Source organism: Thermobia domestica, chromosome 11 (genome assembly GCF_964235325.1).
Source record: "Thermobia domestica chromosome 11, izTheDome1.hap1.1, whole genome shotgun sequence".
Lineage (NCBI taxonomy): Eukaryota > Metazoa > Arthropoda > Insecta > Zygentoma > Lepismatidae > Thermobia > Thermobia domestica.
In genome coordinates this window covers 153,114,415-153,132,402 of record NC_137464.1, presented here as the reverse complement: position 1 = coordinate 153,132,402, position 17,988 = coordinate 153,114,415, and the positions used below count along the sequence as shown (strand labels likewise).

Sequence of the window (17,988 nt, the reverse complement as noted above, 5' to 3'; positions counted from 1 at the left end):
TGCATATTTCATTAATGTTCAATGGGTGTACAGATTATTACCTGCAGGGTGAAGTTCCCAGACATGCCATCAACCGAATTTTGAGGTATGCTCTGACTTTATGATTGGTCCAAAGTAGGCAAACGATAAGCTCTGATAGCAGTGAACACGGAATTCTCTGGCGCGATGTCGGAAGTGTTAAGGATCATTAGCAGCACGGTCTCTCGTTCTCAGGAAAACGCATAGTGCGATGTTTTCTTTCACGCTTATAAATGGAGAAAACGTGAATATACCGTGACGAAATACATATCACTATACGTCATTTCGAACACAAAGAAACATGAAGCTGCCGGTTTCTAACACTTCTGCCTTCGTTCCGAAGCATTGGATGTACATTGTTGTCAAGGTTTACCTCCTGCCTACTTTGGACCCTGCTTGAAATCAAGGTATATCTGAAAACTCCATTGAAAACATACCTGAGAATTACATCCTGTAGAGAATACCCTCTACACCTATTGACAATTGATGAAATATGCACTTTTGCATTGAATATGCATGCCTTCCTTTACGCTGATAAGAACCACTATCCACAGTTTCTGGAATTCGAAATAGATTTTATTGAAATTTTGCTTTTTCGCGATTTTGGATAGCCCTAGCTCTGAAACTATGAACTTTTTCTGTTATTTTGATATGAGGAATCACCTCTTACAGTTTATCGGTATAGTTCATTAACACCATGTATAGTTCATATATATATATATATACATATATATATATATATATATATATATATATATATATATATATATATATATATATATATATATATATATATATATATATATATATATATACACCCTTCATTCCAAAAGAAACCGAACGTTTAAAAAAAACAAAAAAGCAATGTACATTTTGGAACAAATCATTTTTATTAATCAATGTATTCCCCTTCTGCATCGATACACATATTTGCACGCTCCAACAAGTTGTCAAACGACTTCTCCATGTCCTTTATTGGAATGGTCTTTAGGACGGCGGTCGTCGCCTTCTCAATGGCATCAATCGATGCGTGCCACTTTCCTTTCATCGCCAAATGCAGTTTCGGGAACAGATAGAAATCGCACGGAGCGAGATCTGGTGAATAGGGCGGATGATGCAACCGAATAATGTGATTTTTGACCAAAAATTCAGTTACAAGTCGCGAACGATGTGATGGTGCATTATCGTCCAAAAGAGTCCAACTGTCGATTTCGCGATATTCGGGCCGAATACGACGAATTCTTGCCAGCAAACGCTTCATGACGCCAAAGTAAAACTCTCCAGTGACTATCTGGCCGGGCTGAACAAATTCTTTGTGGATAATTCCTTTTGAATCGTAAAAACAAATCAGCATCACCTTAACTTTTGACTTCACCAAGCGACTTTTTTTGGGTGTTCCTTCATCCGGCGCTCTCCATTCAGCACTTTGCCGCTTTGTTTCGGGCTCATATTCAAAACACTACGTCTCGTCACCAGTTACAATCGATTTCAAGAAGTTTCGATCCTGCCGAGCACTTTTAACGATGTCTTTGCAATGCGCAATTCGATCAACTTTTTGGTCTTCGGTGAGTTTGTGTGGTACAAACCGCGAATTAACCTTCTTAAGGCCCAAAACTTTGGTCAAAAACTTTCACCGACGATTTTTTGTTATGTTTGATGAATTCACGCACTTTTTCGATGTTTTCTTCCGATAATCCGGTTCTGGGACGGCCTGATCTTTCGTCATCATCCAGCGTCTCTCTACCCGATTTGAATCGCCTGAACCACTCGTAAACTTGCGTACGGGATAGACACTCATCACCATATGCATTTTGTAGCATTTGGTGCGTTTCACTAAAAGTTTTACCCAGTTTAACACAAAACTCAATTGCAGCTCGTTGTTTGAAACTCATTTTCCGACCGATGAACACAACACACTGACAGTTGAAACGCAATAACTTTGTTGCCGTGCATCCAAATGTCATGACATTTATACCAGTTGTCAATGAGGGACTACGCCATCTACCGGTAAAATATTACAACAGATGGCACTAGTGGTACTATTTGTTTTCAAAAGTTCGGTTTCTTTTGGAATGGAGGGTGTATATATATATATATATATATATATATATATATATATATATATATATATATACGAGTAAATCAATTAGTATCTGTTATCTGTTATCTGTTTTATTATTAATTACCATCAGAGTACCATATTTATATTCATATCATTTTTCACCCTGGTGTTCAATGCAGCCGGTCCACTGTTGCACAACCTTTCTGATACAATCTGCAAGAAAAGGTTTTGGTTGCGCACAAGCCAAAAATGTATCGTTTCGTTTACTTGTTGGTCGGAGCTGAATCGACTGCCTCTGAGAGAATATGTACGTGAACCAAAGAGATGGTAAGCCGACGGGGTGAGATCGGGACTGTATGTAAAGATGCTCCAACACCTCGAAATGCAGCGTCTGAAAATTTTGAGCGGTGTGGGCGGCGGTATATGGACACGAATTTTCATGCAACACAAGAACGCCTTCCAATAATCGACCTCTAATCCAACAATTGAACGAATTTTCCGCTTCAACTTGCTTACCAGCATATCAATGTACATGTTGCTGTTTATTATTGACCCTTTTTCCACGTAATGTTCTAGGATTGGCTCTTATGAGTTCCAAAATACTGTGAGCATCACTTACTATAAAGAAGGTTAAATCTTAAATTTCTTCTTGATGAAAGGTCTGGGGTGCTTCTATTTTATGCTCTGGTGTTTGCTCTCTGGTTCAAAGTGATGAATGCACTTTTCATCTCCAGCAGCGCCGTCGCGTAGGCTGGGCGACCGGGGCAATCGCCCCGGGCGCCGCGAACAGAGGGGGCGCCGGGATGACAAATCAACAAAGTTCATGGAAATCGGATTATGTTGGTAAATTATTTTTTTAATAAAAATAATGTTAATTCAGATATTTTAATAATGAAAATTTATTTATTTGTTTATTTCATAAGGACAACACAACAGGTTTAATGCCCAGTTATAGTGTCACGTAAATGCTTATCTAACATACACTATTATAAATACACAAGTATACATCCTTTAAGTATGCAGAAGTTATTGCCTGACAATTGTTTTGAACTTGTTTTCGGACATTACTAAATACATCTGCTACATGAAATCTAATCATTTCGTTATGTGAAGAACACATTCTACACAGGGAGACTTACGTAATATGTTAGTTCTTGCTTTTCTATACTAGAATGTCTAGTCCTAGTGTTTGCTGTTTTAGTCTTACCGGTTGGGACACGTAATAACACTTCTGAAACTAATTTTGGACAGTCAATTTTACCGTTTAATAATTTATGTAAAAACAGCAGATCAAACATCCATACCCTTTTTTCTAATGTTTGAAAACTAAAATTCCTTTCTAAGTCCTCATAGAGAACATACTTTGGGTAGAAACCAGTTTTGTTGTATGCTAGCATTGTTTAAAAATTTAAACTGTACATTTTCTATTGCATCAGAGTATTTACTGACATTTGGTGCTCAAACAGTACAACAGTATTGTAATTTTCACCTCACATTCCCCAAAAAATATAACCTTATAAATGTTGATTCCTGTAGAAATGTTGTAGAAATCCTATCCTATCCTATAAATTAACTTAGGTTTCTATATGCACTACTCGTTGTTGCGTCAACGTGTTGAGCAAAGGTTAATTTGCTGTAAAATATAACTCCCAGTTCTTTGATAGTATTTGGGGTAGACAAGGAAGTGCCACTTATTGTATAAGTAAAGTTAATTGGCTTTTATTTCCTCTTGAAAGATACAGATTTACCTTTGGATATATTCAGGACCATATTTGAACTCTCGTAGATCTTGTTAAAGTTTTACGCAGTCATCAATTGAACTTACTTTGGAGTATAATTTGAGATCGTCGGCAAAAAGAAGAACTTGAGAAGTTGTATGCACAGAGGAATATCATTAATAACAAGAAGAAACAACAGGTGACCTAGATTGGATCCTTGAGGGACTCCTGATAGAGTATTGAACTTGAAAATTACCGGTAAAGTAAAACATCGTCTAAGATTATTCAACTGCAACATCTCCAGTCCTCTGTGAGAAGTTTTTCTTTTGTCTTGGAATTTAATGTTGGTATCATTATTTGTATATTCAATGCTATTACTATGTTGATGTGTATTAAGTTCAAAATAAGCAAGAATAGTACTCGGTTTCAACAATTCAGAAACTATGTTTTCATTAACTTTTATGTTTTAACTACAAAAGCCATTCACTTTAAAAAATTGACATAATACCAACTTCTTTTTACTTACATTATAATCTTACATTCCATATTTAAATCTAGGAGTACAGAATAAACTCTGGCTGTTTTTCATAACGCACTGGAGGAGGCGCCTGGAAATTGTCGCCCCGGGCGCTTACAACACACGCGACGGCCCTGATCTCCAGTGATGATTCACCTGAGAAACGCTTCATCTTTGTTATCAATAACGATCCGGTAGTTGCGGACAAATTCTCAGTTTTTCGCTTGTGCTCTTCATTGAGTTTTTAAATAAACCCATCTCGCATAGACTTCGCGCAAGTTGAACTGGTTGTGCATGATACTATATGCAGAACCATTATTAATCTACATATGGGTTGTCACTTTGTCAGCAGTCACTCGTATGAATCAAGGCACGGACTCGTTCAATAATATCATCAGTTGTTTGCTGTAGCTGGACGCCCTGCTCTTTCCTCATCCAACGCGGAACTGTTCAAATGTAGCAGTGGCAACACACGGGACAGGTTTGTGCTGAAAGTCTTCTATATATTTCTGCTCCTGGTACATATTCAGACTTCAAAAAATGGATGACAGAACGCTGTCCTTCACTGGTGCTTACAAAGAGTGACGCGGTTATCTTTGCTTCGCAACAGCGGAAACCAGACGGATGTGATAACGCTGCAACATATCAAGATGAAACCACTCAATTTGGAGTCTGGTAAGCACACAATGATGTAGAACCAACCTGAAAAAAATTGTAGTTACTTATTAACTTGCCCTCGTATATATATGTACCGTATGTAGCAAATGTACATGAATACTTTTTTAAAATGTTGTAGTCAAACGTGGAACATTAAAAGCACACAAGTGTATGTATTATTCTCTTTCCACTGTTACGTGTATTATCATGTATTGTTGCTAGGTGGTGTCAATCATCTTTGCTTTCTGGAGTTGACAAGGCTTTCTGCGTGCTATAATGAAAAGAATTGAAATACTTGTGTTTAACGGCCGAATCTAGAATTCCAGAACTCACCATGTTGACCTTAGAGATCAGTGATCGAAGATTATGGCTCCGACAGCGTTACTTGTCAAAATTTCAGTTCCAAAACGGCCTATAAGGCTCGAATTTCGGGATTTTGTGCTTAAGTGACAGGAAGAAGTCCCTGTTACGGCGTAACTGAAGTACAGTACATCAGGATGTACTTCAACACCATTCCTGGCCCGTTCAGCCTCACGATTTAATAATTTCTTAACAGCTTTAGTCAAACAAAGAAAGGTTTTTAGTTTAATGAGCAACGATTATGTCTCTTAGAGTTAAAGAGACGGCTGATTTATAAAATACAAGAAGGTACTGTGCTCTTTCACACTATAAGAATTACAAATTTATTTACCCTATCCACTCTTCATAGCATAAAAGGAGGGATATGTATGCCTTCTTTTTTCACATTTCCCATGTTAAGTGTACTAGAGAAAAAAAAAAAACTTTTGTTTCTTGACCATATATTTCTTTGACAACACTCACTGAGTTCTGCAATTGCAACAGTTTGCATTATGCTACTCAGAACTAATTAACTTGAGACTAATGAAAGAAAAAGCATTTTATTCAGGAGAAAAACACTATCTTTTATGTAGAAATATAAATGAAATTTGTAGGAAAAATAGTCAAAATCAATCTAAACAATTGATATCGAAACTGACAAATTCACAGTTCTCGAAGACATATCAGCCCAAGAAGAAACATAATTTCAAGCTTAATTGTTTGGTGGGGAGGGTGCTACCTAAATATTTTATATGGAAAATAAGAAATAAGCACAGAGTTGCTTTCTTAATAAGTTACAATACTCAAAAAACGGAAATTTTTGGAAAAGTTAAAATTTGAACACTCTTTATCTTTGTTGGACCAATATTTTAAAAATCTGAAATTCGACAGATAAACCCTATGTTATGTATTACACTGCTGTGCCAATTCCATATTTGAGATTTATCTCCAAATAAAGTTACAGGACGTTAAATATTACACAGAGAATAAGAAAATGTAGTGTGCTTATCAGTAAAAATGAAAATATGGTCTCAACGAATGTGTCGTACTATGGTTAAACATATGTGTGTTACATGGTAAATGTTGTAAATGTTAAATGGTCGTGAATAGTTCGAAATTGTGATTAACTAGACAATTATTCCTGGTCCCTTTAAGTTCACATTAAAGAAATAACACCGTGCGTAACAACTCAATCAAATTAGTTACTATTTTATATGAAAAGAATGCATGAAGGATACAATTGAAAAATGAAATGAAATCTTTGAGTTTTACGTCCCACGGTTATGCCGGGTAGGCTAAAGGAGACGGTAATGATGAGTAATGAATGAAATGGTGGAATGAAGAAAGTGGGAGGAAACGGGAGAACCCCGAGAAAACCCACGCACACGGTGTTTGTCCACCACAAAGTTCACTTGGCGGGGGCTGGGATCGAACCCGAGACCCCAAGCACCAGAGGTGAACGGTCTACCACTGAGCCACCGCGGCCCCAAGGATACAATTGATAAAAACAAAGTTTAAAAATCTAAAATAATTTAGATAAACTCACTATTGTATATTACATGCCTCTGGAAATATGTTTGAAATGTAATCAGACGACAATAACATTATTTCAGACGACAGTAACATGTGAAACTATGATAATTGTACCCAGGGGCGTTATTTATGGGGAGCAAGAGGGGGCAATTGCACCCTCCAAGAGTTTGAGGAATACGTATACTTTAATCGATTGTCGACTAATATACTAGTAAAACGTAAAAGTCATGTCGGTGGTGCTCCTATTCCCCTCAAGCGAAGTCTGAAATGACGCCCCTGGTTATAGCATACATGATGTAGTATTACGAAAAGGGATTTCCTCTCATTCCCCTTGCAATTCACACTGTCTACAGCTATAGACACAAAGAGTCAAGAAGTTCTTTTACACAACGACTGTTGTAACCAAAATATAACTCGTGATATCAATATATTTACGGGATAGGTTACATTTTGTTGCTAACTAGCATGGAACATTGCAAGATTTGACAACTGATTTGAACATTTCTATTGTTTTATGCATTACTAGCAGCGTTCACCCCGCTTCGCTGCGGTCACCCCGGAACGCAATAAACTTTGTTACTTAGATAATTTTTACTTTTTCGCTTTCAAGTGATTTATAGCGCCTGTCAGTTATGTTAACCCGCCGAGTCACAGGGTCATGCGGGTTGCATATAAATACGTTTATTTTTATACCTATGATGAACTAATAACAAAGGATTTGTACGTATGGACACCTGAATGGTCAATTATCTCAAGACACTGGTAATTGAAAATTAAAGTGATATGATAAAAACCATCTAGGGTCCACATCCTAACAACCCCCCAAAAATGAAAGAAATCGGTTCAGCCGTATTAGCGTGATGAGCGGACAAAGGATTTTTTTTTACGTATTGACACCTGATTGGTCAATTATCTCAAGACACTGGTAATTGAAAATTAAAGTGATATGATAAAAACCATCTAGGGTCCAAATCCTAACAACCCCCCAAAAATGAAAGAAATCGGTTCAGCCGTATTAGCGTGATGAGCGGACAAAGGATTTTGTGCGTTCTCTTTTATATATATAGATAAACATATGATGAATTAATATTTTACTTGTAGTTACAAATGGTTTTTTCATTGGTTAAAGCGAAAACCACAAAAATGACTCGAGCGGGAATCAAACCCGTTACCCTTTGCACGTGAGGTGTTGATGCTCCTCACTCTGCCATGTCTTCACTTGATAACTTAACGCGCCGTATAATATATGCGGCGAGTCGGAAACTTTAAGATGCTTTTTCTCTACTATTTCTGGCTATTGCGCTCTTCCAGTTTATAATACTGTATTAACACTTTAAATGTGCACTACTACCTCGTGAAAGATGACCCGGAAGTTCATTTACCGAAATCTGCTTTTTGCTTGTCAGATATACTAACAGAGGGATAGCTAACAAATTTATTCCCCCCTTTTTAAAAAATAATACTCTAAAACTAATCATTTCTGAGACGAGTCCATTTAGCTGCAGATAAGGAACATATCGCCATGGAACGATCCATTACAAAATCAAGCTGGAAGATCTACAATTAAGTGTGAAAGTTGAACGGGGACATAGTTGTTAAGTTTAAAATGAATTCGATTTTGAAAATAGATACGTTAATGAATGTTTAAATTGTGATAGCATTTTAGTGTGACCAATGTGAATAGAATAAAAATTCTTGTTTATTTCTAAACGCCTACTAAGATTACACTAAAACAAATTAGGCATTTAAGTGTTTTCTTTTAATAACGTATATCAAAAGTAGTGGTGTTGGAAGGATCATCAGTTGTTAGTATTTACCTTGTAATAATGTCTTACAACATTGGTGGTCATTTACTTCAGAAAATATTTTTCGGCCATTTCTGATATTTTGGAACACAATATAGATGCAGTCCGCTAGCTTCAGCAGCATCCACTTAACTATATCAAAGAAAACCATCTATATAATAAAAAGTTTCGTTTATTTTTCTATCACAGCTGGTTGATAATATGAGAAAAGAAAATATCATAAAACACATTTTGGTTTGTAAGCTGACTGTAATTTCCTTTTGTTTGGTGTTACACCTGCAAATATGTTTGAGTTGTGCCAAGACCATTTAAAGAAAATCTATCACCTTGATATATAAAAATGAAGAAATCGCTCATCACAAAGGTTAACTTTTTGACTAATTTGCAGACTGTGCGACTATTACAGACACAAATAGGTTTCATTATTTTCATTATAGCTTTCATTATTTATTTTGTGTCAGAGAAGATCCTTAAGTGCTTGATTACCTCACACAGTATAGAATACGACACTATACTACACTACACTACAAAATCTGTACAAAATACACTTTATAGAAGAAATACCATTGTACTTGCTTCTCCATCTTCCAGCTTCATTTCCTGAGCTAACAATGCATTTTTGTGACTATTAATCTCTTGTAACTTGACATATATATGCGATAATTTGTTGGAAGTTAATGATATTAGTGACGGACATAAAAGATGTGCAAGTAGTATTTTATCATCACGTAAGACGAAAGACTGCTTTTACAAAAAATGAGAAAGTTTAGTCCTGGGTGCTTATGAATAATGTTCTAAGGAAAGGAAGTAGTGTATAATTTAAAACAAGTACTGCGGATATGACATTACTCCAAAATTAAGTAAAGAAATTTCTAAATGTCTTAATAAATGTAAATGATTATAGAAGTACAAACATGATCGAAGAGTGATAAAGCAATAACATTGTCCGAAGTAAAATGTGTTTCATCAAACGTATCCTTGATAAAAAAATAATAATAAAATAGTGATTAAATAGGGTTGAATGGTTTAAACAGGGAAACTTCCTTAATTCGAACTTCAGTAACAATCACTTCTAATTTTCACAATTTCTAATTATTCATGTTCATTTAACATTTACACCATGCCAGCAGAGCATGTAGCAGAGCTAAGTTTGAATGTAGTAGAGACCTGCACGGGCCAAATTTTTCGGCCCGAGCCCAATCCAGCCCGAAAGTACCTAGGCCCGGCCCAGCCCGGGCCCGAAAAGTTTTGGAGATTTTTCAGCCCGAGCCCGGTCCGGCCCGATAAGTTTTTAAAAAATTTTGGCCCAAGCCCGGCCCGGGCCCGAAAGATTTTTAAAGTCTCATTTTGTAACAATTTTCACGGGCACACTTCTTCAACGTTTGCCTTTATTCTAATTATTGTTTAACGAAAGTCAATAATTACTAAAGAATTGCAATTAATCGGCCCTAGCCCGGCCCGACTTGAAGAGAAATCAGTGTCGGCCCGCCCAAGCCCGGCCCGGCCTAAAGAAATAACCAAGTCGGCCCGCCCAAGGCCAGCCCGCGGGCCGGGCCGGGCTTCGGGCTGAGCCCAGCCCGTGCAGGTCTCTAGAATGTAGTATGTCATATTAATCGAAATCATGTTATCATTTATTAAGCATCATTGTTAAGCGTACCACATGTAATCTCTTATTTCTGCATGATTTAAAAGTTGTGTAACTTAACTTGTAGATAAATCTCAAATATGGTGTTTCGACAAGAGTATTATACACAATAAAAGGTTTATCTCTCAAAATTTCAGATCTTTGAACGTTGTCCGAGCAAAGACACAACCTGGTCGTACTTCAGAGGGCGACCTTCGGTTTGGTAGATTCCAATTCAAGAGTAGTCACCAAGTGGCAACTGAGGAGATAAACGTGTTCCTGAGCGAACTCAAACAGAACTCTTAAGTTATTTGCTTGGTGTTCTTTGGACAATGAAGATCTTTGATACCAAGGGAGCCGATTCCGTGGGGGAGGCAGGGGCCCTGGCCCCCCAAAGCTCATGTGAGCTCCCTCTTTATAGTTGTGAATATACAATATTTGGCATAATTTGAATGCAATTTGTCTTAAAATCCTCATATGTGTCTTCTGCATCTGAATGCCCCCCCAAATTTATAGAGAAATCGGCGCCCTTGTTTGATACCAGTACAGAGTATGAGACAATGAAGAGCCAACTAGTGAAGACGACTGGTCCAGACAATTAGGATGGAAGTTGAAGGGAATGTCGGACAGCACTAAATATTCTTTATAGGCCAGTATAAATAATATTTTCCCTTTATTTAACAATGATCAGAGCACTCAGCTCTGTGTATTTTTTGACATTGTGCAATATTTTTTGTTAGTGTTATGTCATATAAATCATTCTTCTACTATGGTATCATTTCCTTTACCCTTTACTGATCCTAGCAATTGTGTTAAACATAGAGATTGTGCAAATACATCTCACAATTGATGTAGATGTTATCCGCATACTTGCAAGAACACGACAGTTACAACAAGGTGTTAAATTTTGATTTTTTAAAAGAAAGGTTTTGGATCGTAATTTGCAAAGGAAGCAATTCTTAGTGTTTATTTTTTCATATGGTACATTTGGGTAGCTACGTACCTTTAAACAATTAAGCCTGATATTATATTCTCTCTCGAGCTGATATGGCTTCGAACATTAAACTTGTTAGTTTCGATGTCAACCATTTATGTTAATTTTTTACTATTTTATGCAAACTTCATTGAATATGTACTGGATATAAGAGAGGTTATTCTTCCCTGAATAAAATGTTTTTATTTTTGTTTAATCAACATAAAGTTCACTAGTTCTGAGCAATATAAGCTAACGCATACCCCTACAAATACACGAACGACACGTGTTGTCAAACAGAAATGGTCTTCATTGGAGATTAAAGAAACGATAATAATTTAAATTTATTATTTGTATACTCTGTAATAACATAGAAATATACAAAAAACATCTAGTTATAAAATTGTCAAAGAACCCTCATTGTCTTATTTCATATGGATTGACGTTAGTATATTAACATAATAATAATAAATCCTCTGTAGACATTAATAGCTACCTACATCTTAGTTTTTAGATTTTGTCTCACGAGCTTGATAGTTGTTCCTTCACAATTTGGTAAGCATTTGCAGGCTACCCCTCGGAGTGCCACGGACAAATCATCTGAAAAGCATCATAAGTCACCTTAAGCATATCTAAGCAAGTATAACAAAGTAATGCACGCGATTAATTTATACCATTTTATTTTCTGTTTAATATCGATGTAGTAACCATCTTTTAGCAAAATGAATTATTTTATATTTGACATGACTAGTTGGTAAATTTGAGGTTAAGATAATCGCTTAAAATAAATGAAAGTTCATTACAGCACAAACATAAGATTACTAGCAGAAAATTCCTCCTAGTTAGAATTTAATTAAACCAGAATTACTATTATAATTGAACTCATAAGATCATATGTCGTATGTTTTATTTATTATATAGATTATCTAACGACATCCTTCTCTTTCAATTTATCATTCATGGCACTTAGCATATTTTACGTAATCAAACGACTTAATTGTCCATCTGAGAAGCCTCGGATTGTATTGCTTGGTGAGGTCACATTTTAAACAGACTACTGTGTTTGAGAATTGTGCATGTCCAAGAAAGTATGACGGGAGTGCGATCAAGATTACAGAAATTGTAACGCAGGTTTCAACGTGCAAGTTATTACACTTTCCGCGAGGAGTCGAATCCCTGGGTCTCACAGAATATGCTTATTCATTAACGTAGTAGAATGACAGAGAAGTTCTCACATCACTCAGGTAGCGGGGTGTACATTTGGGCTGATGTTACGTTAAACAGGGGTGCCCACAAGGGGGGCTATGACGCAAACTGCGTCATTGAAATATTGGGGGGTTAAAAATCTATATAAATATGTTTGAATGGTGTAAAAATTAATCGAAAAGATTTTTTTTTCATGGAAGAACACCTATGGATAGACAATTGTGGGGGGTGCGTCATGGACATAAGGGGGGCATCACTGCGCTAAAGAGCGCAATATAAAAGAATGACCGCGATCCGTCCAGGGAGATAGTTCCACGAACAGAAATGTACCCTTTGGTGCGCATGCAAGATTGGCCAGACATGAAGAGTACAGCGTCGTAAACATTGTCGAGTCAGCTTCAATGGTACAAATTCGAAGGGCTACAATGTGTTTCTGCTCATCATCCCTGAGATGCTGAGTGGAACGCTGTTGTGTTTTCAAATGAGTTAAAATTCAGGAGAAGCTAGACTTTATCGTCTTAAGCGTAAGTATATAGCGTGCATTGTTCAACACCATCCTCCCGAAAACGCAGATAGAATAATGTTAGGTGCTATCGGGGACAAAACGCAATCTCGACTATGACGCATTGAGAGAACATCGTAGTGACCACTAATCTTGAAAAATTTAGAGTTTGCGTACAGTAGTAATGGCCTGACCTGATCGAACTTTTGATTATCCAATTTGGGGCCACCATGAACCATAGTGAATGAATCAGGGATGCTTTGGCCCGGGATTGCGTCACCTATTGAAATTTTGCTTATGCTTATTCAGGGGCCATGCACGCTGGTGCGAATGAGTCAGAGGTACCTTGGCCCTGCTATGACGTCACTGAATTGGGAGTTTTGGATCAGATGTTATGATGATTCTTTAAAATTACTAAAAATATGGTCTTGATGATTCATTACGTTATGAAATAGTACAGGTTTACGAATGCTTTTTATTTTTCGTTCCCGTTTATGGCATAAAATTTGGAGATTGTTATCACTTAGATGAGTTGGACTAACACTGGGGCAAATGAAATCTTTAGTTTTACGTCCCACTGTTATGCCGTTTAGGCTAAAGGAGACGGTGACGATGAGAAATGAATGAAAGTGTGGGAGAAAATTGGAATATTTCGATCATAATGTTGCCCACCACAAAACTACTTTCGCGGGATTTGAACCAGAGACTCCATACAACAGAGGTGAACGCTCTACCACTGAGCCACCGCACTCCCACTGGTATGAATGAATTAGAGGTATTTGGTTCGAGCTAATATGTTTCTTTTGACGTCACTGAACTGGGATTTTTAGCTTGGAGGTTATGATGGCTTTTTCGTTCCCTTTTATGGGTATAAAATTACTAAAACAAGATTTGATCTCTTTCTTGATGATCTATTACATTATGAAGTAGTAGACCCCAGTAATAGTATAAATTAGTATTAATATTGATATGAAACTCGAAAACTTTGGAGTTCCTCCGTGGCTAACAGGTTAGCGTATGCGCCTTTAACGTGGGAGACCGGGGTTCGATTCCCGGAAGGAGCTCATCCGGTTTGGATTTCACGTTAATTAGTAGGTTCTATCCTCACTGCTGAACGGGACGTTAAACTCAAAATCAACTTAACTCGAAAACTGGGAGGAATACTTGATTTTGGTTAAGGTTTAGTTTTCATTCATGGAACTTATGGGACTCGAACCACGATATTCAATTGTCGAAAAGTGTATCCAGGAAAACACACATTTATTTGAGACGCATAAAAGAGGGGGAGGGGCGATCCCGGACTTGGTTAACAAGAATAATTTATATTGTTTTCGTTTGTGGATTAAATAAAACTGTTGGAAAGATTTGAAAAGCTTCTTTCTGCATTAAATTATAATCAATCATATGTTGAAAAGGAAACGTCAACTATATCGTGTTACATATGCTTACGTATTCGTTGTCATAGTATCGTTGGCACTGTTTGTACAAGTACGGTGTTTAATTGTCAAATAGTGTGTAATGGTTTACTTCGAAAAAATATATTCATTCTTTGAGAAGGAGAAAAGGGATGAGATGAGGCTATTTTGGACCTAGTTAGTACCTCTTGTTTCCTCTGTGACGCCACATTTACTTTTTTCTTAAAACTGATTGGTTCATTGTAATAACGATTAATCATACTTATGTAACGAGATAACATTGAGGAGTTATTTCTTATGACAAACAAGAACATTTATGTGTAATGGTTTACTTTGAAAGAATACATTCATTCCTAGAGAAGGTAAAAGAGGGAAGTGATGAGCTGAACCTAGTTACTACCTATCGTTTCCGTTCGTGGATAAATAATAATGACGTCATGAGTATAGGCTTTTATAGGGCATGGGTACATGAACGAATATAAAATTTCATGATTGGTGGATTAATTTGGCAGAACTAAAGTCATGGTCTCCAGAACTAATTTTAGTATTTGATCACCTAAAATTGCTAAAGATATAATTTGGGAAGGTTTCTAACCTCATGTATTGTCTTTATTACGTTATAGGCATGCACAGGCTAGATTTAGTTTCCGAAGGTCATGAGTTTGATTCTCGATGATGGCTTATATGACTAATATTAACAAATTTTTGTGCTGTTTTGGATTTATGCTCTACATAGACGTTGTGTGAGCTCTTCAAAATAGAGTTTACTGTCACTTTATTTACATATAATGAGGATATGCGTACCTTAATGCACTCCTGTTAAGCTTTTTGATAAGACAGAACCACGATACTTTAAGGTTACCTTCTTGGTCTTGGTGTTAGTTCGTGTAATTTATATCTTAAATAACATTGACGGTTTAGTTAAAATCATCATCTCAAAATATTGTAGCCAAAAATTTTCAGTGAGTGCAAAGAGGGAATTGTTTCGCGGTTAACCGTCAAACCTTATCCGGTTTTTAACTATTCGATTAACAAATAAACGGTTTTCAGCTATTCGTGTGTTACATGTGCTTACGTATTCGTTTTCAGTATCATTGCCATTCTTTTGTTATTGCATATTGAACATATACAGTATTTAATTGTCAATGGTTTACGTTGAAAGGATATATTTATTCTTTGAGAAGGATAAAAGGGATGAGATGATCTGATTTTGGACGTAATTAGTACCTCTCGTTTCCGTTTGTGGATTAAATAAAAAGATGACTTTTTGCTTAAATCTGATTAGTTCATTGCTCGAGCGATTTTTTAAACGCTCCGCGTTTGTTGATCAGTAAGCGCTTCATTGGTGGAAACAATGTTGCCAGATTTTGAAAATCTAAACTGCTCCGATTCTTTTTCGAAACGGTTCCGCTGAGTGCAAGAATTTTCAAAACTAAAAATTTTCAAACTAAAAAATTTTCGAACTAAAATTTTCAAATCAAAAAAATTTAAACAAAAAATGTCAAACAAGAATTTCAAACTAAAAGATTTCAAATAAAATTTTGAAACAGATTTTGAAAATCTAACTTTTAAAACAAAAAAATAAAACCAAACTTTCTGGAACGAAATTTTTTAAACTTAAAATTTTCGAACTTAATATTTCAAACCGAGTTTGAAAACTAAAAACTTTTCGAACCAAAGTTTCAAACTATTTTTTCAAACTCAGAAAGTTTCAAACTTAAAACTTGGAAATCAAAATTTCAAACTAAAAGTTTTCGATCTAAAAGTTTGAACTAAAAAAATTCGTACTCAAAGTTCAAACTAAAAATTTTCGAACTCAAAGTTTAAAATCAAAATTTGAAACTCAAGTTTCGAATTAAAAATATTTTCGAACTACAATTATCAAACTCAAACTTTTCGAAAATCTTAACAGAGATTGAAAGTGATCACCTAAACAGATTACATCGTAGATTGTGAATTGTTGCTAAAGTTGAAACTGTAGTCAGTTTAACGACTTTTAATTTACTGATTTGAATTTAAATTATCTTGAAGAAGTATTCAGGATCAAATTTGATATATGATGATGAACCGTTTGTCTAGTCATTGCTAGTCATTTATTTCGTAACGGAATATTGAAATGAAGTCTCAAGCTCATCTCATATGACAAACTATCTAGTCAGCCCTAACTCACAAATCGTTTCGCTAGCCAAAGACCGTTGGTAAGCCGTAACTTTTAGTAATGTAACACAGTTTACGGTTTAAGATTTATATTGTCTTGAGAACGATTGAGTTCGTTTATGTAATGAACCCGTTGGCCAGCCATAGCCTGATTTCACATCGTAGCTCACGAAAGCAATCTTGTTGTAGTTGTTTAGCCATGACTATTTTTTCTGGATTCCTGTACGATCACCAGGAATGAAATACTACTTAGTTTAGCGACCATTATAACGTGAAATAAGGTAAAATCTGAACCTTCAAATGTTAAGACACCCTGCAATAGAACAAATAAAAATGTGTGTTTCCTTACCTGGAGTCGAACCCCGGATCGATTTCGCAGAGGTGTAGATTTTTGAATTACTTTAAGAAAAGGATATATTTCGTTTAGCACAGCGGTTCATATCTTATGAGCTGGGAACTCGGACCTCAAAATCGACGTCTACTTGGTTGTTAAAAGCAATGAACCAATTTTCCATTTACATTGCCAAACCCTTTAAAATATTAAGTCAGGTTCTGTCATATTGAAATTGCATTTTTTTTTTAAATCACATGCGAAGGCGAAGATGACGAAAGAGTGGAGCGGCTTCTTGCACAAGTTTCGTAACGAAATGAATTTCATTACTTCAGTATCATAGTTTCTTTGTCATAGATGAAGAATGCAGAATTTGCAGTTTTTCTTTATGACATCATTCAGCTCTGTCATATTGCATTCTCTCTCTTTAAATTGTGTTACTGGTGCTTAATTACTAAGATATCAGTCCTGTGTTTGTAACATTGAACTTGTCATTTACTGCAATAGTGATTTCCTACGGAACCGTGCTACCTAGTGATGCTATAATGTTGCAATGAATCTAATTTTTTCTGGTGCAACAGGTTTTCAGTTCGATTCCTTTAGAGTGCTTCCCGTCGTTTTCATGGGATTATTAGTGAAATCATGTTACTTATTTCATGAGAGATCTTGCCAGCAGTGAACGATGCTACATTGAATTCAATTTACTATGGTGGAAGAGCTTCCCTCATAAGATTATAAATGGAGAAAACAAACTTACGATACCATAGTTCAGGTTTCCTTGTGTAAAGAAATGAACGATTTATCGTTTTGATCTGATATTGTTTTGTACCGTGGTGCTGTAATACGAGTGATTTGTATTAAATAACATTCATAAGAAGATCGATTCCGGCTGGAAAACAATTTCACTTAGTGCATCTAATGCGAAAATGATTCTAGTTTGATCCTGCTGACGCTCATTATTTTAAATGAAGTTTTATACGATAAAAGTACTGCACGAACAGTCTGTGCCTACTGCTAAAACTTCATTACATTTTCATTGAAACCAATATAAGTAATACATTTGTATTCAAAAAAAATGTAATCAGTATGTACTGTAATAAACAACATTGTGTGTTTGTGTGTGTGTGAATG

At 36.0% G+C, this 17,988-nt stretch overlaps 1 protein-coding gene across 1 annotated transcript in view; it reads right to left on the bottom strand.

Annotated features, from left to right (window-relative positions):
* Window positions 1-17,988, bottom strand: part of LOC145665322 (uncharacterized) — a 170,770-nt gene that overhangs the window by 60,923 nt on the left and 91,859 nt on the right. Inside the window, exon 3 of the mRNA XM_081732622.1 lies at window positions 11,747-11,846. Within this exon, the coding sequence (XP_081588748.1) occupies window positions 11,747-11,846 (100 nt within the window). The remainder of the gene's footprint in view (window positions 1-11,746; window positions 11,847-17,988) is intronic.